This window comes from Jaculus jaculus, chromosome 9 (genome assembly GCF_020740685.1).
Source record: "Jaculus jaculus isolate mJacJac1 chromosome 9, mJacJac1.mat.Y.cur, whole genome shotgun sequence".
NCBI lineage: Eukaryota > Metazoa > Chordata > Mammalia > Rodentia > Dipodidae > Jaculus > Jaculus jaculus.
In genome coordinates this window covers 78,139,216-78,156,149 of record NC_059110.1, presented here as the reverse complement: position 1 = coordinate 78,156,149, position 16,934 = coordinate 78,139,216, and the positions used below count along the sequence as shown (strand labels likewise).

Here is a 16,934-nt window from a genome sequence, read left to right as displayed (position 1 = left end):
TTAAAATTTTTTTGTTTATTTTTATTTATTTATTTGAGAGCGACAGAGAGAGAGAGAGAGGAGAGAGAATGGGCACGCCAGGACTTCCAGCCACTGCAAATGAACTCCAGACATGTGCGCCCCTTGTGCATCTGGTTAACGTGGGTTCTGGGGAATCGAGCCTCAAACTGGGGTCCTTAGGCTTCACAGGCAAGCGCTTAACCGCTAAGTCGTCTCTACAGCCCTCTTGTTGGTTTATTGAGACAGGGTCTTGCTGTGTAGTCCACGTTGGTCTAGACTTTGTCACCTTGAGTACTAGGTTTATATTAAAGTGCTACCCACGTTCAGCTTCCATCTCTTTTTAACTTTTTTTGTTTGTATGATGTATGTATGTGTGCATATATGCACATATGTGAGTGTAGGCATGCATGTGCTACAGTGTATGTGTGTGGAGGTCAGAGGACAGCCTTTGGTATTCATCTTCACCTTTTACATTGTTTGAGACAAGGTCTAAGGCTGTCCACTGCGGCAGTCACCAGGCTGGGTGCCCTGTGAGCTTCCAGGGATTCTTCTGTGTCTGCTTCCCTTCTTACTGTAGGCGTGCAGGAATTATAGGTGATTGTGTTATAGTGTCCTGCTTCCTGGGATTTGAACTCAGGTACACATGCTTGTTTGGCAAACACTTTGTGCATTGAGTCATCTTTCCAGCCCCCTTCCACCTTTTCCTTGATAAGTGGTTGCATAGCTTTAGCTTGGGATGTTTCAGATGAAGAGTCCAGGCATTGGTTTCCATACTGTTTTTTGTTTGTTTGTTTTTGGTTTTTCAAGGTAGGGTCTCCCTCTGGCTCTGGCTGACCTGGAATTTACTATGTAGTCTCAGGGTGCCTTGAACGCCTGCTTGGTGGTATTTATACTCTTGACAGGTCTGTGAGAGCTAACTTGTTCGTGTTTTTTTTTTTTTTTTTTCCTGTTTGGTTTTGCTTGAGTTGTCGTGGTGCCTAGAAGCAGTATAGTCTCAGAGCTGTCCTTGTTTTTCAACCTGATGGTTTAGCTTGATTTATTCTGCCTAAGAATCTTGTACTTCATATATGAATATTAATCATTTTACTTAACCTATGGGTTACCAGAAGAGTCCTTTAAGAGCTGGGCATGGTGGCACACACCTTTAATCCCAGCACCTAGCAGGCAGAGGTAGGAGGATCACTGTGAGTTTGAGGCCACTCTGAAACTACATGAGAGAATTCCAGGTCAGCTTGGGGCTAGAGTGAGATACTACCTGGGAAAAACAAACAAAAATTTCTTAAGAGATGTACTTGAGGACTGGAGAGATGGCTTAGTGGTTAAGGTGCTTGCCTGCAAAGCCAAATGACCTCGGATTGATTCCCCAGGACCCACGTAAGCCAGATACACAAGGTGGCACGTGGATCTGGAGTTCATTTGCAGTGGCTGGAGGCCTTGGAGCATCTATTCTCTCCTCTCTCCTCTCTCTCTCTTCTCTTTGCCTCTTCCTCTCTCAAATAAATTTAAAAAATATTTTAAAAAGATATACTTGAAAGCAAAATATCCATGTAATTAATGGTAGAAATAGAAAATATTTCCCCAACATACTATAAAAATACCAGCATATAGAAATGTGTGTGTGTGTGTTTTTTTTTTTTTTTTGTCTTGAAGATTTCATAGCAATAGTGCTCATGTATTCATTACAGGTAAATCCTAGATGATGGTTTTCTTTTCATATGTGGATATTTTCTTCCCCAGTGATCTGAAGATAAAGGTTGGGAGCAAGCATATTAGTGCTCACAAGTTTGTCTTGGCAGCTCGAAGTGACAGCTGGAGTCTGGCCAACTTGTCTTCCATTGAGGAGCTGGACTTGTCAGGTGAGCCTCACTGACCCATCAGGGAGTAAAACTAAGTGCTCAAAAGTTGGCGGAAAAATGTGATGGATCACTTTGAAATATTTATTAGTGGCTTATTGAAAATAAAATACTTTCTTATCAGTTTATAAAGATCGTTAACTACTAAATTAGTGGCTGTCTAGGTTGTACTTAGTGGGTGCGGTGCTTGTTTTTATTTCTGGAGGGCATACATATTTGAGTATCTACAGTATTCTTTTTTTTTTTTTTTTTGAGGTAGGGTCTCACTTTGGTCGAGGCTGATCTAGAATTCACTATCTAGTCTCAGGGTGGCCTTGAACTCATGGTGATCCTCCTACCTCTGCCTCCCAAGTGCTGGGATTAAAGGCATGCGCCACCACACCTGGCTTTTTTGTTTGTTTGTTTTTGTATTTTTGAGGTAGGGTCTTAGCCTAGCCCAGGCTGACTCTGTAGTCTCAGGGTGGCCTCCAACTCATGGCAGTTCTCCTGCCTCTGCCTTCTGAGTTCTGGGATTAAAGGTGTGTACCACCACGCCTGGCTCTATGATTTATAAAAGTAATCTTTTACCATAGGCTCATTTCATGTATTACTGTTATAAATATAGAAATTTACATAGAAAAACAATTTTTTACTCCAAGAAAAAAGATCCCTGCAGTTAAATTGCTTATAATTTGATAGTAATGTCTAGAGTGATTTTTCTGTTCTACAGGTACTAAACCCAGAAGTAACAGTTACTCAAAAGAATAACAATATTTGTTGTGTGTGGTATAGCATGCCTTTAATCCCAGCACTCTCGTAGCAGAGGTAGAAGAATCGCCTTGAGTTTGAGGCTACCCTGAGAATATATAGTGAATTCTAGGTCAGCCTGGGCTTGAGTGGGACCCTACCTTGAAAAAAAAAAAAAGAATAACTATTTTTTCATATAGTGGTGTGTCAGAAATATTCTGTCCTTGGGGATGGGAAGATAGCTGAGTTGGTAAAGTACATACTGCATAAGCATGAAGACTTGGGTTCAAATCTCTGCACTCATGTCAAAGCTGGGTACAGCTGTGCATGCCTGTAATCCCAACATTAGATTACAGTAGATGGCCATTGGTCTTTAGTTTAAAATAAGAATTTGAGTAAGTTTGCAACTATGTGAAATAGTAGGTGTTAATTTTTAAAAGACCTAGTGTATTTTGAGAGGACTCGTTTTTTTTGTTTTTTTTTTTGGTTCATTTTTATTTATTTATTTTTGAGAGTGGCAGAGAAAGAAGCAGATAGGGAGAGAGAGAGAGAATGGGCACGCCAGGGCTTCCAGCCACTGCAAACGAACTCCAGACGTGTGCGCCCCCCTTGTGCATCAGGCTAACGTGGGACATGGGGAACCGAGCCTCGAACCGGGGTCCTTAAGCTTCACAGGCAAGCGCTTAACCGCTAAGCCATCTCTCCAGCCCAGTAGGTGTTAATTTTTAAAAACACTTATTTGTGTATCTGTATGTGAGTGGGTGAACATGTGCCACACCTGCATCACTTTGCATCTGGCTTTGCATGAGTGCTGGAATATTGATATTGAGCTGGGGCTAACTGGGTTCAGTTTTCTAGTACCACATAAAGCCAGGTGCATGAAGTAGTGCGTGCATCTGGAGTTTGTTTTCAGCTGAATGAAGCCCTGGTGCACCCAAATATTCTCTCTCTCTCTAAAATAAATACTTAATACATATTTTAAACATATTATGCCATAGCATCTAATTCCTTCATGTTATTTATGTCAGTGCTAATCAGCCTCATTATTGCTTCCTGAGGATCAGGTTTACTAGAATTTGGCAAAGTTAATGCCTTTAAAAATTTCTACACTTTGCTGGGCGTGGTGGCACACGCCTTTAATCCCAGCACTTGGGAGGCAAAGGTAGGAGGATTGCCGTGAGTTTGAGGCCACCCTGAAACTCCATAGTGAATTCCAGGTCAGCCTGGGCTAGAGTGAGACCCTACCTCGAAAAACAAAAGCAAAAACAAAAAACAAAAAATCTCTACACTTGGCTTGGATAGATGGCTTAGCGGTTAAGGCATTTGGCTGCAAAGCCAAAGGACCTTGGTTCTATTCCTCAGGACCCATGTAAGCCAGATGCACAAGGTTGTGCATGCATCTGGAGTTTGTTTGCAGCGGCTGGAGGCCCTGGCGTGCCCATTCTCTCTGTCTCTCTCCCTCTCCTCCTCCTCTGCCTTGCTCTCTCTCTCATATAAATAAGTAAAAATAAAACATATACATAAAAAAGAGAAAAAAAATTTAAATCTTTACACTTTGGGTGTAGAGCTGGATCAGTGATTAAGATGCTTTCCTGCAAAGCCTAAGGACTGGAGTTTGATGCCTCAGTACCTGTATAAAGCCAGATGTAATAAGTGGTGCATGCATCTGGAATTTGTAATGGCAGGAAGTCCTAGCATGCTGATACTAGCTTTGTGTCTGCCCCCCTAAAATAAATAAAATCTCTAGACTCCTTTGTATAAATATTAAACGTGTTGATTCTGCTATAAGGTTTGCTTTTATGAGCTATCTACTTCAAAGCAAGTGGGTTTTGTGACTTCAGTAGATGACATACATACCATAATAGTTGATAGCAAAACCTCTAGCATTTTTAAGGCATTTATTTATTTATTTTTTGAGGTAGGGTTTCCCTCTAGCCCAGGCTGACCTAAAATTCACTATATAGTCTCAAGCTGGCCTCAAACTCATAGTATACTCCAACCTCTATCTCCCAAACACTGTGATTAAAGGAATGCACCAACACACTTGGCACATGCTACCTTTTTTGCTAGTTAGCTTAAAAAAAATTTTTTTTTTGTTTATCTTTCTTTATTTATTTGAGAGCTGACAGACAGAAAGAGGCAGAGAGATCGGCCTCCAGCCACTGCATACGAACTCTAGACGCATGCACCTCTTGTGCATCTGGCTTACTTAAGTCCTGGGGAGTTGAGCCTCGAACTGGGGTCTTTAGGCTTCACAGGCAAGCGCTTAACTGCTAAGCCATCTCTCCAGCCACCCCCCCTTTTTTTGAGGTTGGGTTTCACTCTAGCCCAGGCTGACCTAGAATTTACTATGTAGTCTCAGGCTGCTCTTGAACTCATGGCAATCCTTCTACCTCTCTCTGCCTCCCCAGTGCTGGGATAAAAGGCATGTGCCACTATGCCTGGCTCTAAAATTTTTCTTTAAAAAAATATTTCACTGGACTGGAAAGGTGGCTTAGTGGTTAAGGCATTTGCCTGCAAAGCCAAAGGACCTGTTTGATTCCCCAGGACTTACGTAAACCAGATGCACAAGGTGGTACATGTGTCTGGAGTTTGTTTTCAGTGCCTGGAGGCCCTGGTGTGCCTATTCTCTCTCTCTCTCTCTCTCTCTCTCTCTCTCTCTCTCTCTCTCTCTCTCTCTGCTTCTTTCTCTTGCTCTGTCAAATAAATAAAATTTTAAAAAATTATTGAAGCCAGAAGTGGTGGTGCATGCCTTTAATCCCAGCACTCGGGAGGCCGAGGTAGGAGGATCGCTGTGAGTTCAAGACCACCCTCTTGAGACTACGTAGTGAATTCTGGGCCAGGCTGGGCTAGAGTGAGACCCTGCCTCCAAACAACAACAAAACACCAACTAATTACTTTGATTTTTTTTTTTTTTTTCCTGATATAGGGTTTTGTTCTAGCCCAGGATGACCTGGAATTCAGTATGTAGTCGCAGGGTGACCTTGATTTATGGCAGTCCTCCTACCTCTGCTTCCCAAGTGCTGGGATTAAAGGTGTGAGCCACCACACATTTATTTTTTTGAGATGGAAAGAGAGAGACAGAATGAGCAAGCCAGGGCCTTCAGCTACTGCAAACCAAATCCAGATACATGTGTCCCTTTAAGCATCTGGCTTTATGTGGGTACTGGGGATTAGAACCTAGGTTCTTTTGCTTTGAAGGCAGGTGGTTTGACTGCTAAGCCATCTCTCCAGCCCGGGGTTTTTTGTTTGTTTGTTTGTTTTAATTTTTCTTGAGTCAGAGTCTTGCTCTAGCTCAAGCTGGCCTTGAATTCACTATAGTCTCAGGTTGGCCTCAAACTCATGGTGATCCATCTACCTCTGCCTCCTGAGTGCTGGGATTAAAGGTGTGCGCCACCATGCCTGGCCAAAGTTTTATGTTTTGAGAGGTCTATGATGGTGATGGTAGATCTGGCCTTGTTTGTGTATAATCACATAGTTTACCAGGATTCTTGTTGAGCATATGTGTGTGTGCTGAAGTTGATTGCAGCAGCAGAAACTGTCTGAAAAGTCTGTTACATGATATCTAGAAGCATTGACAGTAAAAGGCTGGTCAGCACTTGCAAGGAGATTGGAAATAGACTCATGTAAACAAGCATATAAATAGCATGAAAGCTGTCCTTTAAATGTTGGTTTTTTTCCATGCTACCAGATTTGATAAGTCATTTTATAGTTGTTTTATTCTTTTGATACCAATTTTCAAGGTGGTAGGGATGTAACTGAGCAAAATTAATTTTTTTCTTGTATGAAATTTAAGTTATTAGTAAAACTGACTCCTAAACTCTGCATTTTTCTTTTGAAGTTCATAGCTAATTGATTTTTCTCCCCAGTTGTACACAGGATTTCACTGAATAGCCCAGGCTGGCCTTGAACTTGTGATCCTCCTGCCTTAGTCTCCCACATGCTGGGATTAAAAGCATATACCACCATACCCTGCCTCAATTGTTATTTCTGGGCCAGATCAGCTTGAGCTTTGTAGGTCATTAGTATATGGTGAGCCTACAGAGTGGGTGATGAATATGTGTGTGGCTATGTATTTCTCTAAGAGTGATCCCTATTTATTAAAAAATAAAGTATGAATTTATTAGAGAGAGAGAGAATGGGTGCACTAGGGCCTTTAACCACTGCAAATAAACTCCAGATGCTTGTGCCACCATGTGCATATGGCTTACATGGGTTCTGGGGAATAGAACTTGGTTCCTTAGGCTTTGCTGGCAAGCACCTTAATTGCTAAGCCGCCTCTCCAGCCCCTGAGTTTTAAATTTTTTAATTATTTTATTAACCCACTTGACAGAGAAAGAGGGAGGGAGAGAGGGAGAGAAAGAGAGAGAGAGAGAGAGAATATGGATGTGCCAGGGCCTCTAGCCACTGCAGATGAACTCCAGAAGTATGTGCCCCTTGTGCATATGGCTAAAGTGGGTCCTGGGGAATCAAACCTGGGTCCTTTGGCTTTGCAGGCAGACACCTTAACTACTAAGTCATCCCTCCAGCCCTTATATTTTTATTTTTTGAGAGAGAGAATGGGCACACCAGGGCCTTTCATCTGCTGTGAACAAACTCCAGACATGTGTGCCCCCTTGTGCAACATTGCACACATGCCTTTTGAGGCTTTGCAGGCAAGCAGCTTAACAGCCATCTCTCTATCCCTGTTTTTTTTTTTGTTGTTGTTGTTGTTTGTTTGTTTTTGCTTTTGTTTTTGTTTTTCGAGGTAAGGTCTCACCGTAGCCCAGGCTGACCTGTAATTCACTCTGTAATCTTGAACTCACAGCAGCCCTCCTACCTCTGCCTCCTGAGTGCTGGGATTGCAGGTGTGTGCTACCACTCCCAGGTCCTGTTTTTTTTTTCTTCTTCATGATATCCCCTTTGAACTCTGCACATACAGTCCTTCTCTTTCTAACCTATAGTTAGAAACTTTTTGTTTGTTTGTTTGTTTGTTTGAGGTGGGGTTTCACTGTACTTCAGGCTGACCTGAAATTTACTATGTAGTCTCAGGGTGGCCACGAACTCATGATGGTCCTCCTACCTCTGTCTCCCAAGTGCTAGGATTAATGGTGTGCGCAACCATGCCTGGCTGTGATAATTTTTTTTACAGCTTTGTCGAGGTATAATTGATATACCAAAACTATACATATTTAAGGTATGCAATGTTTTGTTAGTGTTTTGAGATAGTCTTGCTATATTGCTCAGGGTAGCCTTGAATTCACCACTATTTTCCCTTATCCTCCTTAGTGCTAGGATTACAGGCATGGCCAACACACTTGGCATGAGGTACATGATGAGTGTATACACAATGAACATAACTGTATCAATGCACAATCAGGAACAGATCAACATCTACAAAAGTTTCTCTGGGACTTTTTTTTATTATTGACAACGTCCATTATTATAAAGAATAACCCATGGTAATCCCCTCCCCCACTTTCCCCTTTACAGCTCCACTCTCCATCATATCCCCTCCTCCCTCGATGGGTATATTTTTTATTTTGATGTCATCATCTTTTCCTCCTATTATGGTCTTGTATAGGTAGTGTCAGGCATTGCAAGGTCATGGATATCCAGGCCATTTTGTGTCTGAAAGAGTGCAATATAAGGAGTCCTATCCTTCTTTTGACCCTTGCATTCTTCCTGCCACCTTTTCCACAATGGACCCTGAGTTTGGAAGGTGTGATATGTTTCAGTGCTGAGCAGACCTCTGATACTTCTCAGTACTGTCGTGTCTTTTGAGTCATCCCTAGTGGTCACCACTGTTTGCAAAAGAGAAGCTTACCTGACCAAAAGTGAGAGTAGCATTAATATATGGGTATAAACATTAAGAGAAGTATTTACCAGGCAGTTTGGTGGGCATAATATATACATCTAGCCAAACACCAATAGGTGTTACACCCCTAGGGCTCATTGCTTTCCCCGTCATAAGTTTTCAGTACCAGGTATGTATTCTCTCCCATAGAGTAGGCTTCCAGTCCAATTAGAGAGCAGTTGGTTTCCCCCATAACAGACATGTCACTATTTCACTTGTTGGTTTATTTGGCCTGGCTGTCCAAATACAAGGTTTTCAATGTCTGCTGTTGTTTATCTCCACTAATGACTTCTCTCTCCCATGGAGCTGCATACCGCATAGCTTTTTTTTTTTTTTTTTTTTTTTGGTTTTCCAGGGTAGGGTCTCACTCTGGCCCAGGGTGACCTGGAATTAACTAAGTAGTCTCAGGGTGGTCTTGAACTTACAGCCATCCTCCTACCTTTGCCTCCCACGTGCTGGGATTAAAGGCATGTGCCACTACACCCAGCTCAGTGTAACTTTTTTCAGCTTTCTGTCATCTGGTCTACATGGAGGTTTTCAACTCAGCTCCAGCAGGATTTCTCAGTGACCTTGCAGCCCAAGCATGTGGTATCTTCAGCAATATCTCTGGGACTTTTTGCTTTATTTATTTTGTTTGTCTCATTTGTGTTAGTTAAGAATACCTACTACTATGAAGAAGAGGGACAAGTTGGAAGGAAGAAGGGATTCAGTAGAAGAGGGGTGGGGATGAGGGAGAAGAGAAGGTAATTGGGGGTTATGTTCAGAATATAAACCTGTATAAATTTTGTCAGTAACCTTCAATCCTAGCACTTGGGAGGCAGAGGTAGGAAGATTGCTTGGGGTTTGAGGCCAGTTTGGAACTAGAGTGAGTTCCAGGTAAGCTTGGATTAGACTGAGTTCCTACCTCCCCCCAAAAAATTTTCAATGAAATAAAATATTAAAAATATTTTGCATCATAATAGGAGGAAAAGATCATGACATCAAAATAAAAGAGAGACTGATTGAGATGGGGAGAATGGAGTTTCAAAGGGGAAGTGGTAGGAGGGAGGGTTTTTACCATGGGATATTTTTTTATAATCATGGAAGTTGTTAATAAAAAAAATTTTGAAAAGAAAAAAATATATTTATATATTTATATAAATATATTTATATAAATATATTTATATTTATACTGATTGAGGGTTAGAGGGATGGCTTAGCAGTTAAGGCACTTGCCTGAAAAGCCAAAAGAGCCATGTCCCATTTCCCAGGACCTACTTATGCCAGATGAGATGCACAAGGTGGCACATGTGTTTGGCATTGGTTTGCAGTGGCTAGAGGTCCTGGCGTGCCCATTCTCTCATTCTAGCATAATAAATAAATAAAATATTTTTATGTTTTAAAAGATATTTATTTATTTGAGACAGAGAGAGAGAATGGGCACGCCAGAGTCTCTAGCCACTGCAGACAGACTCGAGATGCATGTGCCACCATGTGCATCTCGCTTTTGTGGGACCTGGAGAATTGAACCGGGGTCCTTAGGCTTCACAGGCATGTGCGCCTTAACTGCTAAGCCATATCTCCAGCCCAAAGGCATCTCTTTTTTTGTTTGTTTCTGTTTTTGTTTTCTGAGGTAGGGTCTCACTCTAGACAAGGCTAACCTTGAATAAGTCACTATGTAGTCTCAGGGTGGCCTCGGACTCATGGTGATCCTCCTATCTCTGCCTCCCAAGTTCTGGGATTAAAGGTGCGTGCCACCATGCCTGGCTTAATTTTTTTTTTAAAGAATACTGATTGAGGGCTGGAGAGATGGTTCAGTGGTTAAGGCACTTGCTTGTAGTGTCTGATGACCTGAGTTTAATTCCCCAGTATCCATGTAAAGCCAGATGCACAAAGTGGTGCATGCATCTGGAGTTTGTTTGCAGTGACAAGAGGCTCTGGCATTCCTATTTTCTCTTTCTGCTTACAAATAAATAAAAAGTATTTTTAAAAATCCTGATTGAGAGCTGGGCATAGTGGCGCATGCCTTTAATCCCAGCACTTGGGAGGCAGAGGTAGGAGGATCACCATGAGTTCGAGGCCACCCTGAGACTCTATAGTGGATTCCAGGTCAGTCTGGGCTGGAGTGAGACCCTACCTCAAAAAACCAAAAAAAAAAAGTAAGGTTGTACATGCCTTTAATCCCAGCACTTGGGAAGCCTAGGTAGAAGGATTGCTTTGCCTATAAGGATTACTAATTAATCAACATTGAAGAGAAAGGTGACTTAGTGTTAGCTCAGCATAACAGAAAAAAATTGAAGCCGGGAGAACATTACTTTTTTTTTTTTTGAGGTAGGGTCTTCCTTTAGCTCAGGCTGACCTGGAACTCACTCTGTAGTCCTAGGCTGGCCTTGAACTCACTGCAGTCCTACCACTGCCTACAGAGTGCTGGAATTAAAGACATGTGCCACCATGCCAGGCCAGAGAATGTTACTTTTTTTCTGAAATAAAGCAAGTTTCTTAGACTAAATGATTGTTTTCAGTTTTCCCATAGCACTTGACTAATAACAGCTTTTTCTATGAGGTGTTCCAGTGTATTAGGTTGGATATTTTGAAACTAGAGTTTCTTGCATGATTTCTCAAGGTAAGAGTTTACTGGTTTAAGAGTTTACTACATGAGTCATGAGGTCTCCAATAATGTCCTAGATCTAAAGAACAGAAAACATCTTCCTTTCCTCCTCATTCTGACTAATACAGCTATGCACTAAACACCACTTGGGAAGGTGGCACTGTACAGTACAATAAGCATAGCCTCCCAAAGTGCTGAGGCATCCCAGGATACAAGCTATAGGAGCGTGTGTCTGATCTACTCTACTGACCAATGTGTGATGACTAGCTCAAGGTTGTTTAGTTTCAGTGTGCAGCTCTGCTATATTTCTTTGGATGATATCCCTGGCATTTTAAATTGCTCTTTTTATTTTTATTGTTTGGCTAATTCAGTGATTTATTTTCTCTCTCTCTCTTTTATTTTAATTTTTTTTCTTTTTTTTTTTGGTTTTTCGAGGTAGGGTCTCACTCTAGCCCAGGCTGACCTGGAATTCACTATGGAGTCTCAAGGTGGCTTCGAACTCACAGCAATCCTCCTACCTCTGCCTCCCGAGGGCTGGGATTAAAGGCGTGCACCACCACGCCCGGCTATTTTAATTTTTAAAAAATAACTAATCATTTATTTGAGAGACAGGGGTGGGTAGGAAGAGGCAGATGGAGAGAGAATGGGTGTACCAGGGTCTTCAGCCACTGCAAACAAACTCCAGACATATGAACCAACTTGTGCCTCTGGCTTATGTGACTACTAGGGAAGCAAACCTGGGTCCTTAGGCTTAGCAGGCAAGTGCCTTAACTGCTAAGCCATTCCTTCAGCCCTATTTTTTATTTTTATTTATTTATTTATTTTAATTAATTAATTTATTTATTTGCAGGCAGAGAGAGAGATAGAAGAGAGGCAGACAGAAAGAGAATGGGTGTGCCAAGGCCTCCAGCCATTGCAAACAAACTCCAGATGCATGTGCCCTTGCGTATCTGGCTTACGTGGATCCTGGAGAATTGAACTTGGATCCTTTAGCTTTGCAGGCAAACGCCTTAACTGTGAAGCTACTTCTCCAGCCCTATTTTTATTTATTTATTTCAGTGAGAGAGAGAGCGAGAGAATGGATATGCCAGGGCCTTCAGCCACTGCAAAAGAACTCTAGATGCATGTGTTACCTTGTCCATTTGGCTTACCTGGGTTCTGGAGTATCAAATCTGTGTCCTTTTGCTTTGCAGGCAAGCACCCTAACTTCTAAGCCATCTTCCCAGGCTGACCTTGAATTTACTAGGTAGTCTCAGGGTGGCCTTGAACTCACTGCAATCCTCCCACCTTTACTTCTTGAGTGCTGGGATTAAAGGTGTGCACCTGGGCTATCATTTTTCTTTCTTTCTTTTATTGTTTTAGAGAGAGATTCAGAATTGGCACGCCAGGACCTCAGTCACTGCAATTGAATCCAGATGCTTGCCCCACCTAGTGGGCATGTGCAACCTTGCACTTGTCACCCCTTTGTTTTTGTTTTCCGAGGTAGGGTCTTGCTCTAGCTCAGGCTGACCTGGAATTTACTGTTGTTGCAGTTAGGTTCGCATTGCTGGTAGAAATCACCCAACCAAGAGCAGCTTCTGGGAAAAAGAGATTTATTTTGGCTTACAGGCTCGAGGGGAAGCTCCACGATGGCAGGGGAAAACGATGGCATGAGCAGAGGGTGGATATCACCCCCTGGCCAACATAAGGTGGGACACAGCAACAGGAGGGTGTGTCAAACACTGGCATGGGGAAACTGGCTATAAAGCCCCTAAGCCCGCCCCCAACAATACACTCCCTCCAGGAGGCATTAATTCCCAAATCTCCACCAGCTGGGAACCTAGTATTCAGAACACCTAAGTTTATGGGGGACACATGAATCCAACCACCACAACTGTGTAGTCTCAAAGTGGCCTCGAACTCATGGCAATCCTCTAGCTTCTGCCTCCCAAGTGCTGGGATTAAAGGCATGCTCCACCATGCCTGATTGCCACCCCTTTGTATGTCTGGCTTATGTGGGATCTGGAGAGTTGAATGTGAGTCCTCAGGCTTCGCAGGCAAGTGCCTTAACTACTAATCCATCTCTCCAGCCCTGTCTTTTTTTCTTTTCTTTCTTCCTTTCCTTGGTTTTTGGTTTTCAAGGTGGGTCTCACTCTAGCTCAGGCTGCCCTGGAATTTGACTATGTAGTCTCAGGGTGGCCTCAAACTCACAGTGATCCTTCTACCTCTGCCTCCCAGGCTCTGGGATTAAAGGTGTGCACCACCATGCCCAGCTCTATTTTTTTTTTTAAATATATGTTATTGGATCCTATTTGCTAATACTTTATTGAGGAGTTTTTTTTTTTTTTTTTTTTTGTTTTTTTGAGTTAGGTTCTCACTCTAGCCCAATCTGATCTGGACCTCATTCTGTAGCCTCAGACTGGCCTTAAACTCACAGCAGTGCTCTTATTTCTACCTTTCCAGTGCTGTTATTAAAGCCATGCGCCACCACATCCAGCCTCTACATGGTCTTAACTGTTGGCAGGTTTCTCCAGCGTATATTATGAAGCTTCACTCAGCTCTCCATTGCTCTCCTGAGTATGTTTTTAAGAGCAAGCATGTAAATTTGTTTTGAGAAGCAAAAGCAGAGTAACCACTAGAGTGAGGATCCCAAAAGGGATAGATTGCCTTGTGCTCCTGAGATTCTTATAAACCAGGTGTGGTGATTCATACCTGTAATCCAGCACCTTGGGAAGCTGGGGCAGGAGAGTGCTGTGCATTCAACCTGGAGTACATAATGAGACTGTCTCAAAACAAACTAACACAGAAACCCAAGCAAGAATTTTGTTCAGTTCTTCATTATTAAAAATAGCACGTGGGCTGGAGAGATGGCTTAGCAGTTAAGCGCTTGCCTGTGAAGCCTGAGGACCCCGGTTCAAGGCTCGGTTCCCCAGGTCCCATGTTAACCAGATGCACAAGGGGGCGCACGCGTCTGGAGTTCGTTTGCAGAGGCTGGAGGCCCTGGCGCGCCCATTCTCTCTCTATCCCTCTATCTGTCTTTCTCTCTCTGTCTGTCGCTCTCAAATAAATAAATAAAAAATAAAAAAATTTAATAAAAAAAATAGCACGTGACTCTGTATTTGACTACTTGCTTTCTCGGGACGATAATCTATATGAGGCATTTCTGTATAAAAGATGAAGCAGTCTTTAAAATCTTTGCTAGTTTGAGATACAAAAAAGTACTGTAGAAAAAATTATTGGGAGCCGGGTGCACATCTTTAATCCCAGCACTTGGGAGGCAGAGGTAGGAGGATTGCTGTGAGTTTGAGGCCACCTGAGACTACACAATGTATTCCAGGTCATTCTGAGCTAGAGTGAGACCCTACCTTGCAAAATCAACCAACCAAACAAACAACAAAACAAAAAACAACAGAAAAGTATTGTGGGCTAGAGAAATGGCTCAGTGGTTAAAGATGCTTGCTTACAAGCCATGTGTTGTGGCTTATGCCTTTAATCCCAGCACTTGGGAGGCAGAGGTAGGAAGATTACTGAGTTTGAGGCCACCATGAGACTACATAATGAATTCCAGGTAAGCCCAGACTAGAGTGAGACCCTACCTTGAAAAAAAACCAAAAAAAAAAAAAAAGGTTTGCTTACAAGCCTGAAGGCCCTGTACTCACATAAAGCCAGATGCGAGTAGTGCATGTTTGAATCAAACTTGGGTCATTAGGCTTTGCAGGCAAGTGCCTTAACTGCTGAGCTCTCTCTAGTCCAGCCACTTTCATTTTTATGAGTAATTGTTAACCATTGTCCTTTGTTCACTTGGATATCATCTATTTTTTTTTCTTGTTTCTGTATGTGTGGGTGGGTGGGTACACATGTGTGTGATTGCATATGGAGGTCAGAGATTGACATCAGGTATCTTCCTCAGTCGTTTTCCACTTTATTTACAGAGGCAGGGCCTCTCATTTGTTCCCAGAACTTGCTGGTTTGTCTAGTGTGTTTAGCTGGCTTACCCTCAGGATCCTCTGTGTTTACCAGTGGAGCATTGGGATTATAGACAGGCTGCCAGGCTCACCCAGCATTTATATGGGCTCCTGAGATCCAAATTGTGGTGCTTAACACTTACACAGTAATTGCTACATCCACTGAGTCATCTTCCTAGCCCCCATCTCTTAAGTTTAATTTCTTTTCCATCTATTCATTTTTATTTGTAAGACCTTTTCATTACAAATTGTTAACTTTTTTTTTTTTTTGAGTTAGGGTCTCACCCTAGCCTAGGCTAACCTGGAACTCATTCTGTAGTCTCAGGCTGGTCTTGAACTCAGTAATCCTTTTACCACTGCCTCCCAAGTGCTGGGATTAAAGGTGTGTGCCACCATGCCTGGCGTCTAACTCTTTTCTTATTTCTTAAACATTTTTTCCGAATGGATTTGATCCCATCCATTTACCATGCAAAACTTAAAAGTTTTCTGCAATCATGTGCATCCCAGACTGTCACCATTTTTAATGGCTATATATTTCCTTAAGTTGAGTGTACTATAACGTAATTTTTCTAACCTCAGATTTTAGGGCTATGTTACAAAGGCCCAAGTGTAACATTCAGCACCTTTTCAGTTTTTCCATTTACTTTATTTCTTTAACCAGATGCAAATCCAGAGGTGACAATGACAATGCTTCGCTGGATCTATACGGATGAGTTGGAGTTCAAAGAGGATGACGTATTCCTGACTGAACTGATGAAGCTAGCAAATCGGTTTCAACTACAACTCCTTAGGGAGAGGCAAGTCACCACAGATGTGTCCAGCACCTCAGATGGTATTAGCTGGGCTTTTATTATTCCAGGCTGGGGAGCAACTCCCTTGCTATGGAAATGACTTCTGCAAATTGATGTTGAAAGGATGGTGCAGAAACAGTTTTGTATCTCCTTTGCTTTGTGTTATTTTGCAAGCTAAATTTTGCAAAAGTTTCTTGTTCTGTTATTTTTTATGTTTTATTTATTTATTTATTTATTAGATGTGAGCCACCATATCCAGCTCAGCTTTAAAAAAAAAAATATATATATATATACATATATGTTACTTATTTATTCATTTGAGAGAGAGAAAGAAGGAGGGGGGGAGAGAGAGAGAGAGACACACACAGAATGGGCATGATGCCAGGGCCTCCAGCTACTGCAAATGAACTCCAGATACATTTGCCCCCTTGTGTATCTGGCTTACATGGGTCCTGGAGAGTCAAACTGGGATCCTTCGACTTTGCAGGCAAACACCTTAACCGCTAAGCCATCTCTCCAGCCCTATTTTTATTTATTTATTTGAGGGAGAAAGAGAATGGGCATGCCAGGTCCTCCAAACACCACAAATGAATTCCAGATGCATGTGCCACCCTGTGCATCTGGCTTATGTGGGTCCTGGGGAATTGAACCTGGGTCCTTTGTCTTTGCAGGCAAGCACCATAACCACTAAGCCATTTCTCCAGCTTCCCCCACTTAAAAAATATTTGTTTGAGAGAGAGGAGGAGAACGAGCACGCCGGAGACTCTAGCCACTACAATCAAATCCCAGATGCATGCGTCACCTTGTGTATCTGGCTTTGCGTGGGTACTAGGGAATGCAACCAAGGTCCTTATGTTTTGCTGGCAAGCACCTTAACTGCTGAGCCATCTTTCCAGAACCCCCCCACCCCGATTTTTTGGTTGAGATAGGACCTCATGGAGCTCAGGCTGGCCTCAAACTTACTATATAGCTGAGGAAGACCTTAAACTTTATTATTATTATTATTTTTTATTTATTAGAGAGAGAGAGAGAGGAAAGGGTGTGCCAGGGCCTCTAGCTACTGCAAACAAAGTCCAGATGCATGTGCCATCATGTTCAACTGGCTTACATGGGTTCTGGGGATTTAAACCTGGGTCTTTAGGCTTTGTGGACAAGCAGTTTAACCACTAAACCTTAACCTTGAACTTTTTACTTATT

At 42.4% G+C, this 16,934-nt stretch overlaps 1 protein-coding gene across 2 annotated transcripts in view; it reads left to right on the top strand.

Annotated features, from left to right (window-relative positions):
• Ankfy1 (ankyrin repeat and FYVE domain containing 1) overlaps positions 1-16,934 on the top strand; it is a 106,152-nt gene that overhangs the window by 20,899 nt on the left and 68,319 nt on the right. For both annotated transcript variants that reach the window (XM_045158288.1, XM_004672401.2), the window contains exons 3-4: positions 1,738-1,856; positions 15,608-15,743. In XM_045158288.1, the coding sequence (XP_045014223.1) occupies positions 1,738-1,856; positions 15,608-15,743 (255 nt within the window). The remainder of the gene's footprint in view (positions 1-1,737; positions 1,857-15,607; positions 15,744-16,934) is intronic.